This window comes from Colius striatus, chromosome 1 (genome assembly GCF_028858725.1).
Source record: "Colius striatus isolate bColStr4 chromosome 1, bColStr4.1.hap1, whole genome shotgun sequence".
NCBI classification, from domain to species: Eukaryota; Metazoa; Chordata; class Aves; order Coliiformes; family Coliidae; genus Colius; species Colius striatus.
The window spans coordinates 67337155-67359914 of NC_084759.1; the positions used below are offsets into that span (position 1 = coordinate 67337155).

Below are 22760 nucleotides of genomic sequence, written 5' to 3' on the forward strand. Positions count from 1 at the left end.
GCAAATTTCCAAAGCAGCAACAAGCAATCAAAGCTTCCACAGAGTGGAGGTGGAGAGGACCATAAGACACCCATTCTAGACAATAAACAGTCAACAGTGAGATAGAAATGGAAATGTGATTAATCCTCTTATCAGCTTTCTCACTCCAGATAATAATAGCAGCAATACTCATTTACTTTGGGGGTAGTTAATAGGATAAGAGTTACATACTCATACTCCTCCTTCTCTGCTGTCTAACTTCAGACATGTATTATCTATTATTAAAGGGTGGTACACTGCAGAGACCAAAAGAGTGGAAAAGTTAGATAGCAGTGACATTCAAAGCTCAGACTGACATCAGCACAATAAAATGAAATCATCTTGGTTTGTTTCTCAGAGAACAACAACCATGCACATATTTGAAGATAATTAATATGTTTTCTTATTCTGAAACAGTCAACACTTTCCACTGTATTTCATTGGTATTTTCCACTTATTTAATCTATTTCTTATCAGAGCCAATTCTGGTATTTTCTTAAGATAGAAGGATGCAACGATACAAAAGACTAAAAGACAAATGTATCTAATGCTCCTTTTTTCCGTTAAATTCTCTCTGTTGACGCTCAGCAGCTGATGAATCTGAGCAACCAAAGAACCCTGCATGAGAAGACTGTAGTTGGGAATTCTACAAGGCGAGCTTACTCTTGACTGAAATCAAGAAGTTCTACCCGTGCAAACAGCATCTTTCTGAGTCTGTGTTTGAAATTTGCTTTAAGAGTGATTTTGTGTCAACAGTACAACAATGCAATGGCTTTTTTGCTCTCTTACTGCCATTCAGCTCATGTAAAACTTCCATGGAAATGCAAGAATATAAAATAAATCAAACAAAGCGAAGTTGTAAGGACATAACTTCACCAACATTTTGAAATGTAAAAGTTTTTACTTTGTTAAAAAATACAACACATGCAATCCCCTGATAACCTCAAATCTCATAAAAAATTATGCTGTGGTGTGCATCAACAGTGTCTAAGAATTGGAATACATGGTGTACAGCCCAACATTAGTTAGTTTTAAAATCCTCTGACAAAAGACAAGCGGGATACACAAAGCAATTAGAATCCTTGATCTCAAAACTGACGCTACTCTCAGCTTCTGTAGATAAAGCAAAGGCATAAATTTTCTTTCCAAAATCAAAGTATAATTAAAACAAAGCTTTCAGACTGTCTTTACCTTTAGCTTGCTCTCACAGAGAAGGTACTTAGAGAAGATTTATGCCAATACCTGATTGTTTTTGTACAAACAACTGTGACTAAAGATAAAAAAATGCCAAGATGAACTCTGTAAGAGATACACAATGAGCTACAGATTTCTCTACCTTTGCCTTTTCAGGGCATTGCTCTGTTAAAAGACACAGAACGCTGTGCATTTAGTTCTCATGACTTACCATTGGGCTACTGAAGGCAGTGTGCTTTGAGAGTATGCTTGCTCTTTTTGCTTCAGCTCTGCTACCTGTGCGGCGGTGGGTTTTGGTGCTCTGGCTCCTGTGGATTACTTTGATGCTCTGATGGCTGCAGATGCTATCACGCTGGGATAGTGTTCCTCCTTTTGGGGCTGCCTCATCTTCCTCGGAATCAGGTTCTTGGTACATCGCTAAGCGTTTCGCTGTCAGTAAAAACACAGAGGGAGGAACGTTGTATATGTTAAATGTGGCTGAGAAAGAGGAAGAGGGACACGGTGACTTTGTTCAAGTGGTCTGGTTTCAACATTATACTGTGTTTTCACAGTAACAATGAACGATTTCATTATTGGGAGATAACAAAGTCTAGTCTTAACTGAATGGTAGTATCTAATGGAGGATGCAGATAACATCACTAGTAATAAATATACAGTGCAATCTCCTGCCTCCCTCATCATCACGCTCCCTCTGAAAGGCAGTTAGACCCTGCGGTAACTCACTGCATTCCTGAAGATTATTCTACAGCTTAGCCTGATGAAACCAACCAGATAATTTGGTCTTCACTTGCAGTCTAAGAGCGAAATAAACAATAAAAAAAAAAAAGTCTTGTCCTACCCAACAGAATACAAAAATTTCACAGAAATACTTTCCAGCAAAAATGTTGCATCTACCTCGCACCAGTTAACTAACACCTGAAATGTCCTCAGAACAACACACTTATTCAGAACAACACTACCACCCTTATTTTATATACAGAGATGAGGTCCAGACAGTGTAAAAGCCTCACCCTCACCTCAGGGCAGCCTGCTGCAGAGTGAAGACATGAACTCAGATTCTTGGCTTCTAGTCTAATGCTAAAATCTCCCTGAAGTCCATCCACTTCTCTCTCGACAGCATGATAACAAGTAAGATGGTGCAGCATGCAGTATCAAAACCAGGGTACTCTCACCTGCTTCAACATTTGTTTCTATCACTGTGTGCTGCAGGGAGCAACACTTAGTTTACACAGAATGAAAGAGGTTTTCCAGATGATACTTCCTCAGTCAAGATTCCATCTACAACAGTTAATGTTAGAAACTGATTCTGGCAGTCTGATATATAGAAGTTAAAAAGGAAACAGAAAGAAGAGGTGTGAAACAGATGTGGAATCCAGTCCCTCTAATGACAGGCTCCATTTAGCTCTCACTAATGTATAATGTATTTTTCCATTCCATGGGCATTTAGGATCTGTGTTATTCATTAGGCAAGCACTTGCCACTCTAACAGGTATCTATTTAATCCTTTATTAGGTGTTCATTGAAAGGCTTTTCATTATGCTCTCAAAATAATCCACAGTATCCAGATCTACAGTACAAGTTACATATTTGTGTCTCAGCTTTGTTTCAGTTCTCTGGTGTAACAAATTAGATTTTCCTAATGTCAAGTGATAAATCACTAGCATCTAAGTTAATCATTCAGGCACTTAACAACAAAAGAAGATTTTCCTTCCAAAATCATTCCTGAGAAAACTCTTGTGTTACTTATAGTGAGTTTGGCATGGCATCACTTTTAACAGAGATAGCTTTACGATCAAAGAAAAACCCATCCTCACCATCAGCTGCAATTTTCAAACATGTTTTAGCTGCCAGTAAGCAGTCGGAGGAGCTGAAATCAGACCACACACAGTACATGGTGATAGCTTTATCAGCACAGTATCGTACATCAGAGTTTTTTTCAACTCAATTTGGAACATGTACAGGGTCTGTCTGAGAGCTGGGAGAACTTCCCAGTGCTGGTTGTTAATGCACGCTCAGTCGTTGCTCTAACCACATGCCCAGGTATGCAACAGCCTGCACTGCACTCTGTCTCCTGCTGGAAGAAAATTCAGACCACTGAGGCAGAAAAGGCCATAGTGCATTTGGAGACATGGAGAAGAGACTGAAGATCACTTCTGACTCATAGCTCGAATACAGCCCTGGCCCTGAGGCTGATGTAGACTGTGGATGACGGAGGAGTTTTCTTTATTAGCATTATTTGGTGTGATTAATGCTCCTTTGTGTTACATGGTGGAAGAGAGATTGAGCATAGGCACGTTCAGCACTCTGAGGACAGCTGCTCCTTGAGCTGCACAGCTGCAAACAGAAGAGCATAGCACCATTGCCTTCTCCTTGCAGTGCCTATCTTGTCACATGACAGAACCTAGAAGACAGCTCAAAAATTAGGGAGGTCACTGGTCTCCCTGGTCTTTCTGTAACGTAATGAGTTGCACAGAAATTAAGTTCACTTCATCTGCATCCTGTCCTTCCTTCAGCTTGTTGCATGTGCTTTGTGACAGGCCAGTTCTAGCCTGTCCTATCATTCTTGTCCACTGATTCCCACCTTTTTTCTGCTCTGTAAGCCTTTATGCGTTTTCACAGTGGAAGTGCAGATCCCTCTACCATGACTTCAGCTGAAATGAGAAGACTACACTGATGGCCCAAAGCAATCTGCAGCATGTCATAAGCACAGATGCAGCCCTTCAATCAAGATGTGAGCCAGGTTGCTCACTTTTCCTTCCCAGGATCCCAGTTTTCTTCCAAAGGAAACCCACGCATGCAAGGAAGGAAGGAGCCGTGTGGATATCACAGCATGTCGCTTTAAGATGATGACTCAAGTACTAAAATGGAGCAGTGCACTGCAGGACTTCTGTCCTTCTCTACCATGGGGAGACGTGATGGAGTGCACTTCCCGGAATGAGGCGGGTGGAAGGCAGCATCCAGCCTGACAGTGTAAGCTCTGCCTTAATTATGTTCTTCAGGCTCCTAGTTACATGTTGCAAACCCCAGGTTGAAAAACTGTTGCTCAAAGATGACACACCAGTAATGTTTAAGACTTAAGTCAATCCTAAGAAGTAGAGTTTCTGTGCCTTATCTTTACTGAGGCTCTTAGTGGCAAACCCAGTCTCAAGGAAAGTTGGCACAACATGTGGACACTCAATCTCTGTCAGAAAAAGCATAAGAAAAGCTTGTATTTGACATAAGGACCATCTTCCTCACTGTAGATGCTGGGCATTTGATCAGCAGACCAACAGAACGCCACACTTCTTCTCATAACAAGTAATGTTCCTTGACAGGGAAAGGACTGCCTACAATTACTCTTTTCAGCTTTGCAAAATGTGCCACCCAGTTGGTCCAACTTCCTACCAAGTAGAGTTTTTTAAAGGACACGGTTTCTTTAATAACCATACCTAATTTAAGCTTCTGTTCTGAAAATATGCCTTGAAATACGTAACTCCAAAGACCCTGAACTATCATTTTTATTCCATGTATAAAAACTCTATGGTTAAGCAGAGAATGCATTTCACGCACAATGCAGTTATGCTTGCATACCATATCTCTCTATCCCTCATTGCTTTTTCTTACATCTAAAAAATATTCAGCATAGCAAAAGCTGTTTCCCAATGCAGCATTGAGCTTATTTACTAGTATTATATCAATAGCATGGTTCTTGCTAGTCTATGTAACGTTAGCTATGTCTTGCTCTCTATACAGACTTCATTGTAGCACATTCATTCAATTGTTCCTGCCACTGAGAAAAAGGAAAAAAAAGGGAAAGTGGAAACAAGACTAGAATATCGTTCAACCAAGCCAAATGTAATTATTTTGATACAAATGATGTTATTTCAGTTTATACCAAGTTAAGCTTGTTAATAAAAAGCAGGCCTTAGTACCTTTCAGCATTTTCTTAAGTGCAGTCTTACATATTATGCAGCAAGAATTGAGAAGTTTGAAGGAATAATGAAACCCAGCTCAATCATTACGTTATGGCTAAGGTTCACAATGCTTCAGCAGTGCGAAGCGTGCTTCTTTGGGAACACACTGTTCTCTCCACCCACTCAGCCCTCTCCGATTCAGAACCTTTTCCTGTGAATGTTATAACCTGAAAGACATTGTTGTGGGATGCTTTTCAGTTTCAGCACTGAAAATTGATGGCCTTGATCTTTTTGTCTGATGAAGAGGTTTTTAGTAAGGGCAAAGACACAAACAACTTGGAGAAAAACAGCAATGCAAGTCATGAAAGTCAAATTTCACTGTCCTCTACTTCATTTTACATTTGCAGCACAGAAAAGAAATAATAATTCCTGTTCCATGAACTCTCTTTCATCTTTCAGAAGACAACAGTAAGCTATAAATAAAACTCCTGTAGCAGTTGTTAAGTATCAGAAAATACATTATTTTCTTTAAAAAAAAAATTATTTCATTATTTTTGAGGTTTGCTTGTATTTGTTCTACGATCTGCAGGGGGGTTGGACTAGATGATCTCTAAAAGTCCCTTCCAACCCGTACCATTCTATGATTCGGCATTCCCTTTGCAGGCTGATGGAGACACTGTTGCCACATAGCCAGATGTTTGACTAACTAGGAAAGTGGCATCAATAAACTCTGAAGAGCTTCCCTTCAAGAAGAATAAAACTGAAGACCCCCTAAACGAGAATAATTCAGCTGTCAGTGTGTGGGCCTTGATTTCACCGTGGGCTTCAAATGAGCCCCAAACCATTGAATAAGGCTGTTACTGAACTATTATGAAGTAAATCTAGATGTGCAGTACTTACTCACACCATCACATCACCTTATTTCGTTATTATTTTATGAGTGCAAGCTTATTTCACTTCGAAGTGCACTCTAGTGTCTACATAAAGAGTCAGTCAAGCAGCAAGCATGCTATAAATTTCTACAAATGTGCTAACATAATCTTAACTTGATTTACTTTGCAAGAACTTCCCCATAAGGAGAAGTCTTGAGATTAGAAAACACCAAGATTTTCCTTCCTCTCCCCTCTTAGTGTCCCAAGAGGCTTAAAATGAATAACATTAAGTCCTTCATTAAGAACTCTTTACTCCACTTAGAAATGCAGATAATTCCTACTTTTCTGGAGATTTTCCAGAGCAATTATGAGTGTAGACCATAAAAATAATTAGAAAAAAATACTACCTGTCTCTAAATACGAATTATTCTGGCTTCTATCAATATGCCCTCGTAGTCAAGAAGGCCAATGGCATCCTGGGATGCATCAAGAAGAGTGTGGCCAGCAGGTCGAGGGAGGTTCTGCTCCCCCTCTACTCTGCCCTCGTGAGGCCTAATCTGGAGTCCTGTGTCCAGTTCTGGGCTCCCCAGCTCAAGAGGGACAGGGAACTTCTGGAGAGAGTCCAGCACAGGGCCACCAAGATGATCAGGGCACTGGAGCATCTTTCATATGAGGAAAGGCTGTGGGAACTGGGGCTGTTCAGTGTAGAGAAGAGGAGACTGAGGGGGATCTCGTTAATACTTCAAGCATTTAAAAGGTGGATGTCAGAAGGTTGGGGCATCACTTTTTTTCTGCTGTAGCCAGTGACAGGACAAGGGGTAATGGAAAGAAGCTGGAACCCAAAAAGTTCAGGCACAGGCTGCCCAGGGAGGTTGTGGAATCTCTTTGGAGGTTTTCAGAACTCACCTGGACATGTTCCTGTGTGACCTGATCTAGGTGGACCTGTTTCTGCAGGGAGGTTGGAATAGATGGTCTCTAAAAGTCCCTTTCAAACCCTACCATTCTATGATTTGATGATCCTATAGTATTTAAAATGGGGCACTCCTAGTGTAACGAGTTCTACATCCGCTGGCATTGGTTCTCTCCTCACTGACCAATTAGAATTTTTCCAAAAAGCAAAAAAAAACCCAAAAATCCCCCTAAACCTAAACAGAATTGAATAACAAGCTACACTGAGTGCCTGAGGCACCCAGTTCTGCTAAAGGTTTTGATCTTTCTTGGGAGGGCCTAAAAGGACTATTGGGATTTGCGAAGGCTGTCGAATTGTAAAAGTGACAGATTAGAATTCTCTTTGGAAGCAACAGTTGCATTTATGGGCACGGTTTTTCATGATTTTTATGTCTTTTTTTTTAGAAAAAAAAAATTTACCTCCAGTTCTCCAAAGTGGATGGAATGTGCAGTCTAAAAGTAGCCAAAAGTCCTACTTTTGGCTACATACAAAAAGAGTAAGAAAGTTCCACTATAAAACAGCTCCCTCAGATTAAGAAATTTTGAAAACTAATATATTTTCCTATGAAATATAGTTGCTTGCCAACCTTCACCAAGAAAAAATAGCAGAAACTCCTTCTTTCTCAGGTTTAGTAATTAAGAGACTTTGCTATGCAATAGAAAATCATTAGGGTTTCATCATGTACCTTCACTCCCAGAAACTTCTCCTATTCTTATGTTCTCTACAGTTTTTTTCACAGTCATTGGAAGGAATGGAGAAGAATGCAAAGAAAGAAAAAACCAGACTTTTTGGATTTGTGTGATTGAATTCATGGAAATTCAACTTGTGTTTTGTCAAAAGTTCATACAATAGATGGTTAAAAGTAGAGAAACAGATCACACACCACAGGCAAGTGTGTGATTAACTCAGCATTTGGAAAACTAGGACAAATGTCAGGCCAAGAGCATCTGGTTGTAGCCAAATCCTATAATGACTTTCAGAAGCACAGTCAGCCTTTGGGCACCTACTATCTCTGGGATTAAGCAGACAGACATGGGGAGTGGCCAGTTATAATAATTCTTAGAGGCTGGCTATTAGCCTGAGGGGAAGAGCCCTCAATATGGCAATGCAATTTTACACATAGGGAAACAATTTTTTTGTTTTATTTTGGTGCTAACATTCTTTTGGGCTAGGAAGACGTACTGCTTAGAAGAATAATTCTGGGATTTAACCAGAGTAAAGTGGCAATGGGTATTCCATAAACACACAGGACATCTATGAATGGGACATAATCATTCTTCCACTTGGAGTGGTCCATGACATACCCTGCTCCTGAATTAACAATCTGCAAATCAAGAAGAAACTTTGAAGGAGGCAATAGAACAGATTTAAGAATGCAGGTCACACAGATGTGAGGTGGAAATTCTCTTCCTCTGCATTTAGAATTCTGAATTACAGAGAAATAGGCATGTGTTACCTAAAAAACAGACATGACTAAAACAGGTGTGGTGAATTACATCCCACAAATGCTTCATTTTCTCCAGCAGCTGTAAAGTCAGTAGATTACTATCTTCCATACAAACATCTAGAATTAAATAGCAAGAATCCCATCGCTACCAACATACTCTACAGGGTTCAAACAAGCAGTGTGAATTCCCATAATTTGATCTCAGCCAGTGCATAATCCATCATCAAAATATTACAGGTGACCTCAACAATGACGAATATTTGATAGAGCTTGCATCATGGAACTGTTGCTGAGTATGCTCACACTTTCCCTCACAGCCTTCCAGGCATTCCTGGATTCCTCTTTGGTGCTAAGCTCTTGCAGAGCAGTGCATGAATAATACTTTGCACTACCTCTAGTTCGCCAAAACATTCTGTTCCACACTACTGCAATTTATTGACTTCCCTTATTTGTGGTTTTGTGACCTCTCATCTAGACTACAACAATGCAATACTCCTGGGTGTAGTGCCATCAGCCTCATAAAAAACTTAGAGCTAACAGAGAATCCTGGAGGAAAATGTTTTCTCCAGCAAATTCATGAAAACTTATTCCCTATATCCCCTAAAAAAAGTATTCAGTCTTTTTCAGAATTTCAGTTTTTTATTTCAGAAGCATTTAATTGCTCCAGTGCTGCATAAGGTCCACATAAGCCTCTGGGATGAAAACCATGATTAACCTGTCCATGTCTGGCGCAAGATAGGATTCTCTCTTGCAGACATAAAGCTCACCTTTCACATGGGGAATTCACATGGCTTTGTGGAATAAATTTCCAAAGAAAACAAGGACACTCCCCTCACTCAAGAAAAAGACACGTGGTCTCAAATACGCCAAACTTAACACAGCCTGGCATACTGCCATGCATAGAGAGTGGAAGAAGGGGAAAGATCAAGCTACAAATACGTAAAGTCACACACATTGCTTAATGCACTGGTGGAAGGAACTCAGAGGTGGTGATGACAAATACAGTATAACTATCCCTACAGAACAGAAAAGAATGGGATAACTGCTCATAATGGTGGACAATTTTTAGGAAGAAAAGCTTACAATGCAGCATAGAGAAAATTTGTGAAGGCTACACACAATCTGTTGATTGAGTAACTAACAGATATGCTGCAGTCCCAGATTATTATGCAGAAAAAAATGCTTCTGCAGAAAAATAAATTTCCAAAGTGAGGAAATTTCAGGCCTTAATCTACCACCGTAGGCATACTTCCCCCCTCTGTGTGTGTGCATGGCTGAGCCCTTGAATATAGAGCCTCCAGATGACTTCAGATGAAAATTTGCCAGAACTTCTTAGCATGGGCAAAAAGTGTGTTACATCTTAGCCTTGTTCTTGGATAGGGCTGAATGGATTTGTTCTGACCAAAAGTTCTCCCACAGAACTCATGCCTGAGGCAAACATCTGGCAAAGAAAACTTGAACCAAAGAGTTAAACTTCTTTAAAACTATCCATAACTGAAAACAGAACCTTACGATGAGAGGGGTCAAGCAACTGGAATAACAGGCACTGCTACCCAGCCACAGTCAAAGAAGCAACTTAGATGAAAGAGCTCAGAACGAGGATATTTCCATCCTGAGCTATCTGCTTTTATAGTAGAAAATGACCTGTTATCTTTGGCTTTTGAATCTTGACCTGTGTACAACCATTTTAAATTCATTTCACCTAAAGCATTCCTCAGAGTTTGATACCAAGTGACAAATCACTATGCCTGAAAAATTGCTCTGATAAAGACAAACCACTTTTGAAACAGATAAGGTAGATGCAATTTACTTGGTTTTCTTGAATATATGTCACCCTCTGACCACTTGTCAAGTGAAATATTTTAGAAATTACTAATTTGTGAAATCTTCAGCAAAACCTGAGGTGCAGAGTAGGATGGCATCAGTTATAACATATGCTCCAAAACCTCAGAGAGTAATTCAGATACTCTGGTGTAAGACAGAGAAAAGTTATTGCAGAGTCATTTGCAAGTAAGCACACAGTAAAGAAATGTTGATGCACTCCCTAAACTCAGAAAGAGCTGTGATAGACATTTTACTATACTTATACTATATCTAAACAAGAAAGTTTCAGCAGCAGAAAAGAGGTGGTTAGAAAATCAGACTGGAGAATAGAACTAACGAAAGACTCGAATGAGGATAGTTTCTGTTTTGTTTTTAATTATGAGGAAAAAAATCAATAGAAATTATCACCATTTACATACAGAACGACAGAGAAAGACATATTTTCTATAGAGGAGAAGAAAAAAAAGAATAACACACTGTGTATAAAATATTGTGTATAAATTCTGTGCCAATTGAAAACTTATATTTGTCAGAAATTTTATACTGCTTAGAGTTGTAACTGTAGATTTGCCCATAGTCATACATTAAAAACATGACTGAAAAAAATAATCAGTTTATTTTATGTATTTGTTTGATACTTCTGTTTGTAGTGAAATTTACTCTGCTTTCATAAACACTTATATTTTAATATGAAACTAAAAGAGGAAAACATGCACAAACTTAGATTTCTGTTAAATATATTACAATCAAAGTAAAAATGATATGAAACTCAGCACACAAATTCAGAAGCCTGATTTCAGCTTACATATTAGCTGGTGACACCAGGCTCATAAAAATATCCTTTCTGCACTGTTTTAGTTGGCAGTACCATCATCATTCCTGCAAGGAACAGAGGACTTTCAGAGCACTCTGAAATTAGCATAAACAAGCAAACGATCAATGGTGAGGAAGAAGAAAAAAAGAATAAATAATCAGTATCATAAGCGGAATTAGGAATCCAGTCACTGTTTAAGTTCTTCTTAACAACACTACTCAAACATCTAGTTTCTTGGAAAAAAAAAAATGCCTTAAAAGTAATGTACTACTTTAAGAGAGAAAAGGAGTAATCCTTGCATAATCCAAAACTCAAAAAAGTGTTTTTTGAGTTCAGAATTTATGAATTCTCTAAAGCATGTTTTAGATTTTCCACTCTATTTTGTTTATTCCTCTTATTCTACATCTTATCTGTACGCTGAACTCTGTAATGGTCTCTCAGAAAACTTTCTAATCCGTGATCTTTGTAAATTATATAGATTAAGAAACTTTTTTTTTGCAAATAGGAATGCAATATTGTAGCTATCAATTATTTTCCTGCATACACAGAATGAAGAGTTAAGATCTGTTATATCTAAAATTACAACAAAATGTTTGAGGAAAATAATCACAAAACATCCTAATTTTAGAAAGGTAAGAAGATGACACAGGGATGAAAATCCTCAAATTTCCCTGTGACAAAGAGTGACTTTTTAGCGTGTCAAGAACCTGATACTTGGGAACAACTGTAGTGTTCATACAGTGGTGAAGATACCTTAAGACACACACCTGTGACACAGAAGTGGTGAAAAAAAATCTGACAAAGGTAATGTAAAACATGCTATTAGATCAGATTGTATTTCTTGTTAATATGAAAAGCAGCAGCTTTGGTTACATTTACTTCTCAGCACAGACACATAATCTCAGTCCAGGTATTTAACACCAATCTATCTGTACATTTAAAACTGATATTTTAGACAGTATACTTCAAACACACAACAATTGTGATATCAGCAACACTACTCAATTTCCTTAAATTAGCCATGTGCTCAAGTGTATCAGGAGTTAAAGTCAAAAGCTTTAACTCTTTTGAAAACATACTGTAGATGTTCTAGATAGAGCACTTTGATACGACTGTCACTACTAGCTGAACACAGCCATCAAACCACACTAATCTGAAAACAGCTATTTCAGAGTTTGCTGAGTTGGTCCATGCAATTTCTTTTGTTTTTTTTTTTTTTTCTTTTTTTAAGACTACAGTAATTTCTATATCTACTTCAGATTGCCCTAAGAACAATTTTTAGACAGAAAACAAGATCAGAAGCTCACCGTTATCATCATGGGAATACTCTATTCCAGAAACGGTGCATCTTCGGAAAACCATCTTGTTTTCAGTAAGCGTCCCAGTCTTGTCTGAAAAGATAAACTGCACTTGACCCAAGTCTTCTGTGATATTTAAAGCTCGGCACTGCAGCTGAGAGTCTGTTTCTTCATCATATAAATCCTTATCTTGATGAATAAAATATACTTGGCAGATTTTAACTATTTCAATGGATACATACAAAGAAATTGGAATCATAACCTAGAACACACAAAAAGAAAGAGAATTAGGAGAAAAGAAGCAAGTATACGAGTTAGTAAAATCTAATGAACTTTGTACTAGACTAGCACATAAGGAACCTACATACTTTAAGTACCTACTGTAAAGTTTTTATTATGTTTTAACATAGTTTATTTACTGTGTTAGATGAGGAAAACCTACGGAGAATTGCAGAGATGAAATGCATTATTAGGTCTAGAAGGTCACGATCAAAACTTGGATAGAAGTAAATCTTTTTTAGGCTAACAATCTAAAACAGAGAGTACAGTCAGAATATTGTAAATGTGAAAGAATGGGATAAATTTACTTTGTATCAATAATAGACTGTTTACAAATTCACTTTGCAGGAATATGAGAAACAAAACGAGAAACATTACCATCTCCACAGGAACAATCTTTCAGCCTTGGCTTTTTCACTGCAGATTATTTGAATGAAGAGTATCATAGAATCACAGAACAGTAGGGGTTGGAAGTGACCTCTAGAGATCATCTAATCCCTGCTAAAGCAGGTTCACCTAGATTAGGTGACACAGGAACATGTCCAGGCAGCTTTGAAAACCTCCAGAGAAGGAGGCTCCACACCCTCCCTGGGCAGCCTGTGCCAGGGCTCCCTCACCCTCACAGGAAAGAAGTTTTTCCTTATGTTTCATAATTGCTAAAGAAAGAGATGTGAGAAGAAGTTTATCCAGAAAAGATTTTCAACTGTTTCTTGAAGGTTGTCAAAACGCTGTGAAATACCTAATTTGTACCTGAGTTTTTCTCTGTAGATATATTTCATCCCTGCATGCATTTCTCTGCAGAAATCCCTGACTGCATGCATTATTTAGCTTGCTCAATTAGATATGAGTGATACGTTATAGCACGTATATAAGTGGCAAATGCAGTTTGAAGAAAACCTACAGTTAAGGGCTGGTGGTTAAAGAATTCTGTGGTGATTTTTTTAAATCAATATCATAACCCAATACCTTAGAGTAAAAAGCAAGTTAACATAATTTTTCATGTCTTTTTATAAAGGAGTAGCTGCCTTTGGTAACTCAACCCCCTCCAGTGTCCCACTGGGCATACTTCCACATGTTTCGGTGACATGAGTCTCTGCTCATTCTCTTTCACCACCTTCATCATTCATTACATTACTCTTCGGGGCAAAAAAACTTTAACAGAGTTTGCTATCTAGCTGAGATAATGAGTTGTTAAGAACTGTCTCTTTGAAAAGTGGTTAAAAAAGTATACAACTTAGTTCATACTAGAAAACTGTACTTTAAGTGGTACCCACAGTCTTTGAGGTATATTGCACAGTGGGTAGATACAAAGCATAAAGCTTGTTTTCTCCCAGCAGGCCCACTGTATCCTATCTCTTCTTACTTGTTTAAAATAAAATAAAATAAAATAAAATAAAATAAAATAAAATAAAATAAAATACTTGAATCTTTTAAGAAAGGTTCTCAAATTATTTTCTTCTCCAATCCCAAGAGAGCACTGACAAGCTGTATGAATCAGTCTGTTTATTTTTCAGAGAAGTTACCATCTTTTTACCACCGGGTAGATCAGTTCTTTTATTAAATTTAGCTTTCTGCTTAGATATTATCACATCCCCTATAGGTAAAATTTCATTTCAAAGTGACTAAATGTACTTCTTTCTAGTGATTGATTAGCTTCTTGCATGTCTTGGTGGAGGCAGGGGTACTACACACGCTGAACGTTTATAACTTTATTCCAGGAAACTATGAACAGGGGTGTCAGTATGTACGTAGAACTTTACCTGGAAAACTATAATGACTGTCAGAAATAAATATACTGAAGCTAAAACAGGAGACAAATATTTGCCATCAGGCCCTGGAACATCAAAAATAGGTTTCTTCTTCTCACCATATTGCCACACCCATAAGCCATGACCTGCAAAAGAGTTGAAAGAGAGAAAAATGCATATTAACTCCAAGGAAAAATGCTTAGAGTATGAATTTGTTCTTACAGTTATGTGAGAGAGTGGTGTTTGTTTTCAAATAGTCTATGTGACTTTTGAAAAAGGCCTCAAAACCATGTCTTTTTCTGACTTAGAATTTGGGAGTTGAGAAAGGGATTTATCTGGCCTTAAGGACAGCATTCAAGAGTCATTTCATGTAACTTTATCCAAATAAAGTGAGCTGGCTAATCTAAATTAATAGTTTAGGCTCCTTCTGTAATCAGTGAGAAAACCAGAGGTCTTCAAAAAGGGATTAATTCTGGTGATATTCTATGTGTTTAAATGAAAGAACTGCATTGACTGCACTAGGCATATCGCTAGCCAGCTATCACTAAACTAGTTTCAGCTGGATAAAGTCAGAAAAGACTGTATGAATCTCACCCATCACATATACAGAACGGTTGAAATTACACTATCAGCAGAGTCAACAGCATGGAACTAAGAATAGAAGAAATTCTAAGCTTTGCTCAAAACTTGATTGTGCTGATAACAAATAAAGGTGGTTAATATTATTTTGAGAATATTACACTCCTGTTAACAGACAGCTTTTTTAAGCCCAGTGGTAGGGTTCACAGTCCTAGAAGACTTAAAATGGTATGCTCAATGTTTTTAAGGTTAAAAATGTGGAATAATTCCCCCATGATCAGAAGCATTCAAACTATCTTCACTCTATGTCAGAAATCAGAAAAAAAGGAGAAAGGTCTACTTTAAAGTAATTTTTTGTAAGTCACATCTGACAAGATCCTTTACATCTTGATACATAAACTGAGCACTTTTTTGGTTTCTGGGTGTTACCACCTCCATCAATTTGCTCTGTTGCCCTGCTGGTCACTAGTAGCAGAAGTGATGGAAGGGAAGGTATATGTGCCACATACTGTGTGCCACCTCCTCCTGTTCACACTTATGCATCTAAGGAGTTTCAGCTGAACTGGAGCCAATGCAGTGCACATCCTGATGCCTGGGATGGGAGCAACTCCTCAGATACAGAAGCAGAGGGGACAGCTGTACACAGTGACTCAGTGTAATTAAGTCTACCATAGCACTTCATCCCTGAGGACTAGTTTCCTCAACATTAAGACACTACAAAAAAGTATAATGAACTCAGTGGAAACACACATGCTATCTCATTCATGGCTGGAAATACTCATCTTCAAGCAGCATTTAACAATACCTGGAAAAAGGCACACAGAGACATAACGTCTTATGTTGATTGTTATTAAACTGCACCATGGATGTTAGGAAACATTTTGGTGTTTATGCCCTTATGACTCACAGATAAATATTCCCAAACACACGAACATTACAGGTATGGAATTTGTATGCCATATATAAAGCATCATTTTGAGTGTCAAATGTAAAACTCAGTTCTTTCTCACAAATGAACAGAAAAAACACTTTAAGAGTATTAACCTGAACCTCAGCATTTCCTTAAACACACTGTGAATTCTGAAGAGTCTTCTACTTGGATTTATGCAGATTTATACTTTTATTTATTTCTTGTGCAGTCTTAGGGACAGCACATCAATGTTGTGCACTGTGGCCTTGATTTAATAAACAGTACTGGGAAATAGCACTGTGCTAATTATGTTTGTCTCTCCACCCATAAATTACTTTGCTGACTGATTAATGGCATGTTACAGTCTACCACCTGTAATTTTGAGGGGATTACATATAAAGTGGCTTCTTTTTGATTTGACATTTTTGGATGCTATCAAGGGTAGCAGAACCTAAGACTTGAAATCTCTGGTACTAACAGCATATATTTAATTAACTCTAAGAAACTAGATGAGCTTATGTATCAAGACATCTTTATTTCAAAGAAGAACACACAACAAAAATTAGACAGTATGGATGCAGCTTTATGGATTTCATGTTTTGGTAGATACATATGTTTTTGATAAGCATGTGAATCTCAAGAGAGTCTGATGGCTAAGTTTCTACTTTTAAAGAGCACTTACCGATGGCAGAAAACAGACACATGATTAGAAGTATGAGGACGCACCAAAGGACATCAGCATTCATCTGTCTTTCAAGCTTACTGCGCTTGTAGCGGGGTCCGTTATTATTTAACAAAGCTTTGGTCTCATGCCCTGCAGAAGCAATTAGATCAAATAACGTCATGTGGGTTTTTGTTATTATTTTAAAGAGGCTATAAAAAGGTAGTACACCTCATCAGACAGAAAACCAGCTTTTACCTGCATAGATTACTATTCCTGAAACCTCTTCTGTATTTCTAATAGTACATCCACGTAACAAAAGATTTTCTTTGAACAATCCGTCCTTTTTTCCACTTTTATGTACACTGCAGAAAATTCAAAAACAGAACAAAGCACAGCATGTCAAAACATTAAGCTTGTTAAATCATACTAATGTGTAATATAGTGAGCCCAGGAAACTTCATCTAAATTTAAGAAGTTTTGTCAACCTGATGGTAAAATATTTCCTTAGCTCGTCCTCCTGGGAACATTCTCTGTCATACTTTGAGAATATTGACACAAGAATCCCAGACGTGCAGCAACCCAGCTGGAGCAGTACCAGTGTGTACAAATGTGCTGGACAAATGCTCATTAAAGATATGCAGGCCAAATCTACAGCATGTGTGAAGCCAATCTAATGCTTTGAAATGTGTTGGGACTTCCTACGCATGTGCAAATGACTGTGCAATTACAGTTAACCCAGTCCACCTAAGAGCAGCTGTGTAGTTCACGTGATTAACTATGCGCATGTTCTTATCAACAAAATCCCAGAAAGAATTGGTGAAACTGGGAAAGGACTTAGTGATACTAAGGAAGATGTGTCAGAGATAATATGTGTCAGTCCAGTGAAAAAGAAAGGAAAGAAATTCCATGTGTTCATCAGTGACAAGAAGAGAAATTCCTTTCCAAAGTGTCTCACTGATTCTCTAAGTGATGAAATGACCTGTGCCTTGATGATTCTTGTTGACTAGCACCAAAACACATGAGAGAAATAAAACAAAGTAATGTTTCCACTACACCTGACTACCTGCTGTGGATGGATTGACTCAAATTTCAGCTGACAGAAACATAGAAAACAACCTTATGAGAATTAACAGTCACCAAGGAAATGCCGAACAGTAATAACACCAGTTAAAAAATAGCATTAGAATGTTTTATTAGGTAAAGAAGACAAATCAAATAATAATTCCAAACCTTTTCGAAATGGATACATTTTAATTTAATCAACTGCAGTAACCCAATGACTCAGAGAAGATTAAAGCAAAGTCTGAATGTTAAAATGTTCTGCCTTCACTTTCAGAGCATCAAAACCATCACACTTCCAAAGTCTGAAAAACAGGCTGAAACAAAGAACAAGTAAAAGCCAGGAGCTCACGAGAAATATGGAAAAGCACATGTGCTACACTAAAATTTACACTGTGCTGTTGCAGTGTCAAATTTTATGGGTATCTGGATCTTTTTTAAAAACATGGAGCTGCTCTTATTTGTTTCTTATTTCTAAGCCTTAACACTTAGGTTATATCTTAATGCTCCTCTCATATTGTTAGGACTTTTTTCTAAATGAGGACCAAAATTCCAACTTTAGCTCACACTTCTAGGATCTGAGACCTGAAGAACTATGTCAAATACACTGAGATCTACAAGAAGAAAAGGTTCACAGTATTTGTACTCAGTCTAGTAGGACTACTTGCAGATCATGCTGTTATGCTGGTTATACTATGTAGCCTCTAGCCAATGCTCCTAGTGAGTTGAATATACCCATAAATAATAGACATATATACATTCACATATATGTATATATATATACAGACACATATACACAACCCTTTTTAGTTCAGCATAATATATTATACCCACTCCCTACACAAAAATATAAATTAAATGTATTGATATTTCAACAGGTATGCTTAGCTTTTCACTTTTGGGATGGAGACAAAGTGATGAGTTTGACTGCTGTGCAACAGTGGTAACATGACAAGATATCAAGAAAAAATGGAGAAGGGAAGAAGTAGATAATGTCACGTTTGTGATTCTGATACAAAATTAAGAGTCTTTCTTCCATCAGGAGAGAACTTGCCCTGCCCAACCCATCCTTCCTTCCAACCTCAGACACAAGAACAAAGGTTTTGCTCTCCTTTGTCTCCTTAACCCACTGCCTCACCTGTTGCTAAAGGAACTTCAAAATAGCTCTCTTGCAGTATTCCAATAGGTGTAACCACTGATTGCCAGCTGGTCAATTACCCAAGTTTGTATGGGCCTAAAATATGGGAAATAATTTCTTAATGATTCCATAGTGTGGAAACTACATTACTACCAGAATTCTGCCATTCCTCTGCTTTTTAAGGATGAATTCTACATTAGCCTTTCTCAGAAATCTGAGGATGTTTGAATTTCAATAAAGTCTACCAATGATAGTATGATCCCTCTTAATAAATGAGACTTTTTAAAGATAAAAGTGGTAAGTGGTATGTGTCCTGGCTTATAATTTAATAGTCTTCATCAATTTTTAACACTTCACAGTAAGTGGACTGTGACAAGTATATTGCATGTAGCAACCTTTATGTACAATTACTTGTGTATTTGTTCTACACAGTACTGTATTTGTTCTTACTATCTTAGCTTATACAACTGCTCCAAAGCAATGGTGCAACATCTGCCATTAACTGTAGGTGTCAAGACCATAACATACTGTCCTCAACTATAGGCTGAGCCTTGCTACCACAACACATCTTTACACATGTTTGGTACTGCTTTTTATTTTTCCATATCTAAATGAAGTCAACCAAGTCACCTGTTGCTCACCAGACCTTTAGAATACACAGGTGAGATAAAAATCTGGGAGAAAGATTCTGGCAGGGACTGGAGGAAACTCACTTGTTTCCTTCTTGTCTGCACTCATTCCCAGTGACACACTAAAAGAACATACATGTAGGCAATTGGACACTGATGATAAAAGGAAGGAAAAATTACAGACATAAAGGTCTGTATTAAAAGTAATGAAAATTACAGTTAAATAAAACTGCTTACTTTGACTACAAGCCTGCCAAGGGTATAACTTTATGTCCAGGTGCAGGATGGCTCTGCTCCCATTTCTAGCCCTGCAGAGTTATAAACCTTAAGCTTGTTGCAGAGGCTGAATAGTCTGTTTTTCTCCTTTCTGGATTCCAGCCAGTGTAACTTTGGAGGCAAAGAAGGAAACTTTTCTGTCAGTACTTAAAACAGTGGCTGGCTGAAGGTGCTCGGATGCCTGGAACACCTCACCTAGCCTGCAAGGAAATGCACTGGTTTGTGCAGGTGTAAAGCTCTTCTCTGCAACTCCTCACAAGGGTGACACCGCAAATACGCAGCATCTATACGTCTAAAATACACACGCACCGTGACTTAGGAGAAATGGGTGGACCAGGTGCAGTTAGCTTCTCCTTTGTTACAGCACTCTGAAAATATTTGTGTAGAAATAAGCCTCCCAGTTTAATATAGAGATGCAAAAATAAGTCTGATGGTAGCTCACTTCATTTTCTATTGTATTTTTCCTTGTTGGATCTTTAATGGCATCAAATAACAAGGTGACATATTAAAACTGTATTAAGAAGACAGTATTTTCTTTGATTCTCTGGTTTCCCAAGTGTCTTACAAAGTAAACAGAAGAGCTAGCATTACGTTCCAAGGCCTGACACTCCCAAAGAAAATATTCAACAATCTTAAACACAGTTTCAGTGCACGTTATCGGTAAGAATCTTCCTGACTCTCAATTCTGATGGAACTTAGTCCTTTTTTTTTACCCTCCAGGAGAGGTTGTTTCATTATAGCACATTAAATAGACCTCACTGTATAGACTGATATATTTTCTTAATGTAAAAAAATTGCAACAGGGGGCTGGAACATCTTTCATATGAGGAAAGGCTGCGGGAACTGGGGCTGTTTAGTCTGGAGAAGAGGAGACTGAGGGGGGATCTTATTAACATTTACAAATATCTAAATGGTGGGTATCCTGAGGTTGAGATATGCCTCTATTCTATTGTAGCTAGCAACAGGACAAGGGGTAATAGGATGAAGCTGGAACACAAAAAGTTCCACTTAAATATAAGAAACAAAGTATTTTACTGTGAAGGTGATGGAGCAGTGGCACAGGCTGCCCAGAGGGGCTGTGGAGTCTCCTTCTTTGGAGGTCTTCAAGACTCGCCTGGACATGTTCCTATGCGACCTGATCTAGGTGAACCTGCTTCTGCAGGGGGATTGGACTAGATCTCTAAAGGTCACTTTCGACCCCTACTATTCTATGATTCTATGAAAAATTGTAACATGATTTTATATTTATTTGGGTTTGTTATGACAAGCTTTGAAACAGAAATACACACATGTATTCATATTATTATTAATTCCTTGCTATTCATATTTTTGGTATGATCTGATAAAGTTTTCTCTTCTCTAATTACAAAGTTTTTACCTTCAGAGAGGAGCTGGAAAGTCAGAAGATCAACTGCTGTCTCTCCTTTTCTCTTGTTCATATACACATAAAAAGTTAGAAACAAGATTTCACAGTCTTTTTTTTTTAAGTTTTGGAACCTGGCACGGGATTTTTCAATATCTGCCAGACATACTGCACATAATCTGACTAGATCCATACAGGCAGCAGTCAGGTTAGGTTTTACTCTATTCTTTTTACACAGAAGACTTATTTTAGAGGAAATAAAAATCAGGGAATATGCTTGGGATATCTGAGGGTGCATAAACTGCAAAACAGTATTAAAGCAAGTGTCTGAGTAGAACTAATAGTCTGCCTGACCGTCTGCACATTCAAGAATGTGTTCAATGCAGACTGTGACAATATCACTGAAGAAGTCATATGTAGTAATGTGTGCACTACACTTTTACAGATACAAGATAGAGCCAGGCCTAATTCAACACATTTGGCAGTTTTATGCAAACTTTGACAGTAATGTCTCCATGCAATCTTCACATATGAATCTCTTGAAAGTCTATTATCTCAGAGCATCCCTATTTAAGTATCTCAGTACACTTCTTTCCAGTTGAGATATTATCAGCTGAGAGCTATCTGAACCTTTCTTTCAAGCAGTTACTACTGGTAAAATTTTGAGCGAGTTAAAATTTGAGTTTGACATATCAATGGTGTGTTTCAATTCAGATGTGCTAATTACTATTCATCTTGCTAATGTGTGTTTTGAAATAGACCTGTGATTTCATGATATTAATGAAGGAAATCTAAAAAGAGGGGAAAAAACCCCTATCTCCTGTGATTACTTAGGAGAGTGAGAGTTTATTTGTTGAGAAGTTGGTCCCCACCCTTTACTTCAAGCATTACATAGTCCTCTAGCTGTAAATTTGTCCCAGCATAGCTGAAAAGACCTGGAAATCACCTGATCCTTACTAACAGATTAAAAACTGATGTCTTGACTTTTTCCTGTGTCAAAACACATTCACATCATTTGTGAAACATTCAAATATGAAGATCAAATAAAATCAATATTGAAAGACAGCCTTCTAAAAGGCATTACTGTGTTTTTTGCAATATAATTCAAGTGGTTATGTAACTCACATGCTACAGCCAGCCATTTTTCACATGGAGTACATAAGTAAATCTATAATGGAAGACAAACTTACATATATCTTTTATAGTATTCAACCTCTGCTCAATATTTTGGGTTGCTAATATTCACATACACAAAGTGTGCTAGAAATGCTGCCAAACTTTTTATTTCCATATCTGGAAATGTCATTTATGCAGTAAAGTGGGTTCTCTACTAATGTAGACAGTTACATATCCTCATGCAGTAACATCTAATACTAAACTTTTACCTTTAAATGAACTATAGGGTCTGGTGCTGCTTGACTAATTTTATCTCCTTCTAAGACAAGGTGACTAGCTTAGTGGATGAAGAAAAGGACGTGGATGTTCTCTATCTGGACCTCAGTAAAGACTTTTACATAATTTCCTGCAGTGTTTTCCTGGAGGAATTGTTTGCTCATGGCTTGGGCAGGTGTATGCTTCACTGAGTAAAAAACTGTCTGGATGATCAGGCTCTGAGAGTGGTGGGGAAGTGAGTTAAATCCAGTTGGTGAATGTTCCCCAGGGCTCAATATTGTGGCCAGTTCTGTCTAACATCAATCACCTGTATGAGACGATTGAGCGCACCTTCAGTAAATTTGAAGATGCCACCAAGTTGAGTGGGAGTGTTCATCTGCTTGAGGGCAGGAAGGTTCTACAGAGGCATCTAGA

The 22760-nt window shown here is 37.9% G+C and overlaps 1 protein-coding gene across 1 annotated transcript in view; it reads right to left on the reverse strand.

The window, feature by feature from the left end:
- ATP10A (ATPase phospholipid transporting 10A (putative)) overlaps positions 1 to 22760 on the reverse strand; it is a 115963-nt gene that overhangs the window by 29503 nt on the left and 63700 nt on the right. The window contains exons 4-8 of the mRNA XM_061998095.1: positions 16745 to 16851; positions 16508 to 16639; positions 14349 to 14482; positions 12319 to 12571; positions 1424 to 1641 (exon numbers count right to left, since the gene is read on the reverse strand). Coding sequence (XP_061854079.1) covers positions 1424 to 1641; positions 12319 to 12571; positions 14349 to 14482; positions 16508 to 16639; positions 16745 to 16851 — 844 coding nt within the window. The remainder of the gene's footprint in view (positions 1 to 1423; positions 1642 to 12318; positions 12572 to 14348; positions 14483 to 16507; positions 16640 to 16744; positions 16852 to 22760) is intronic.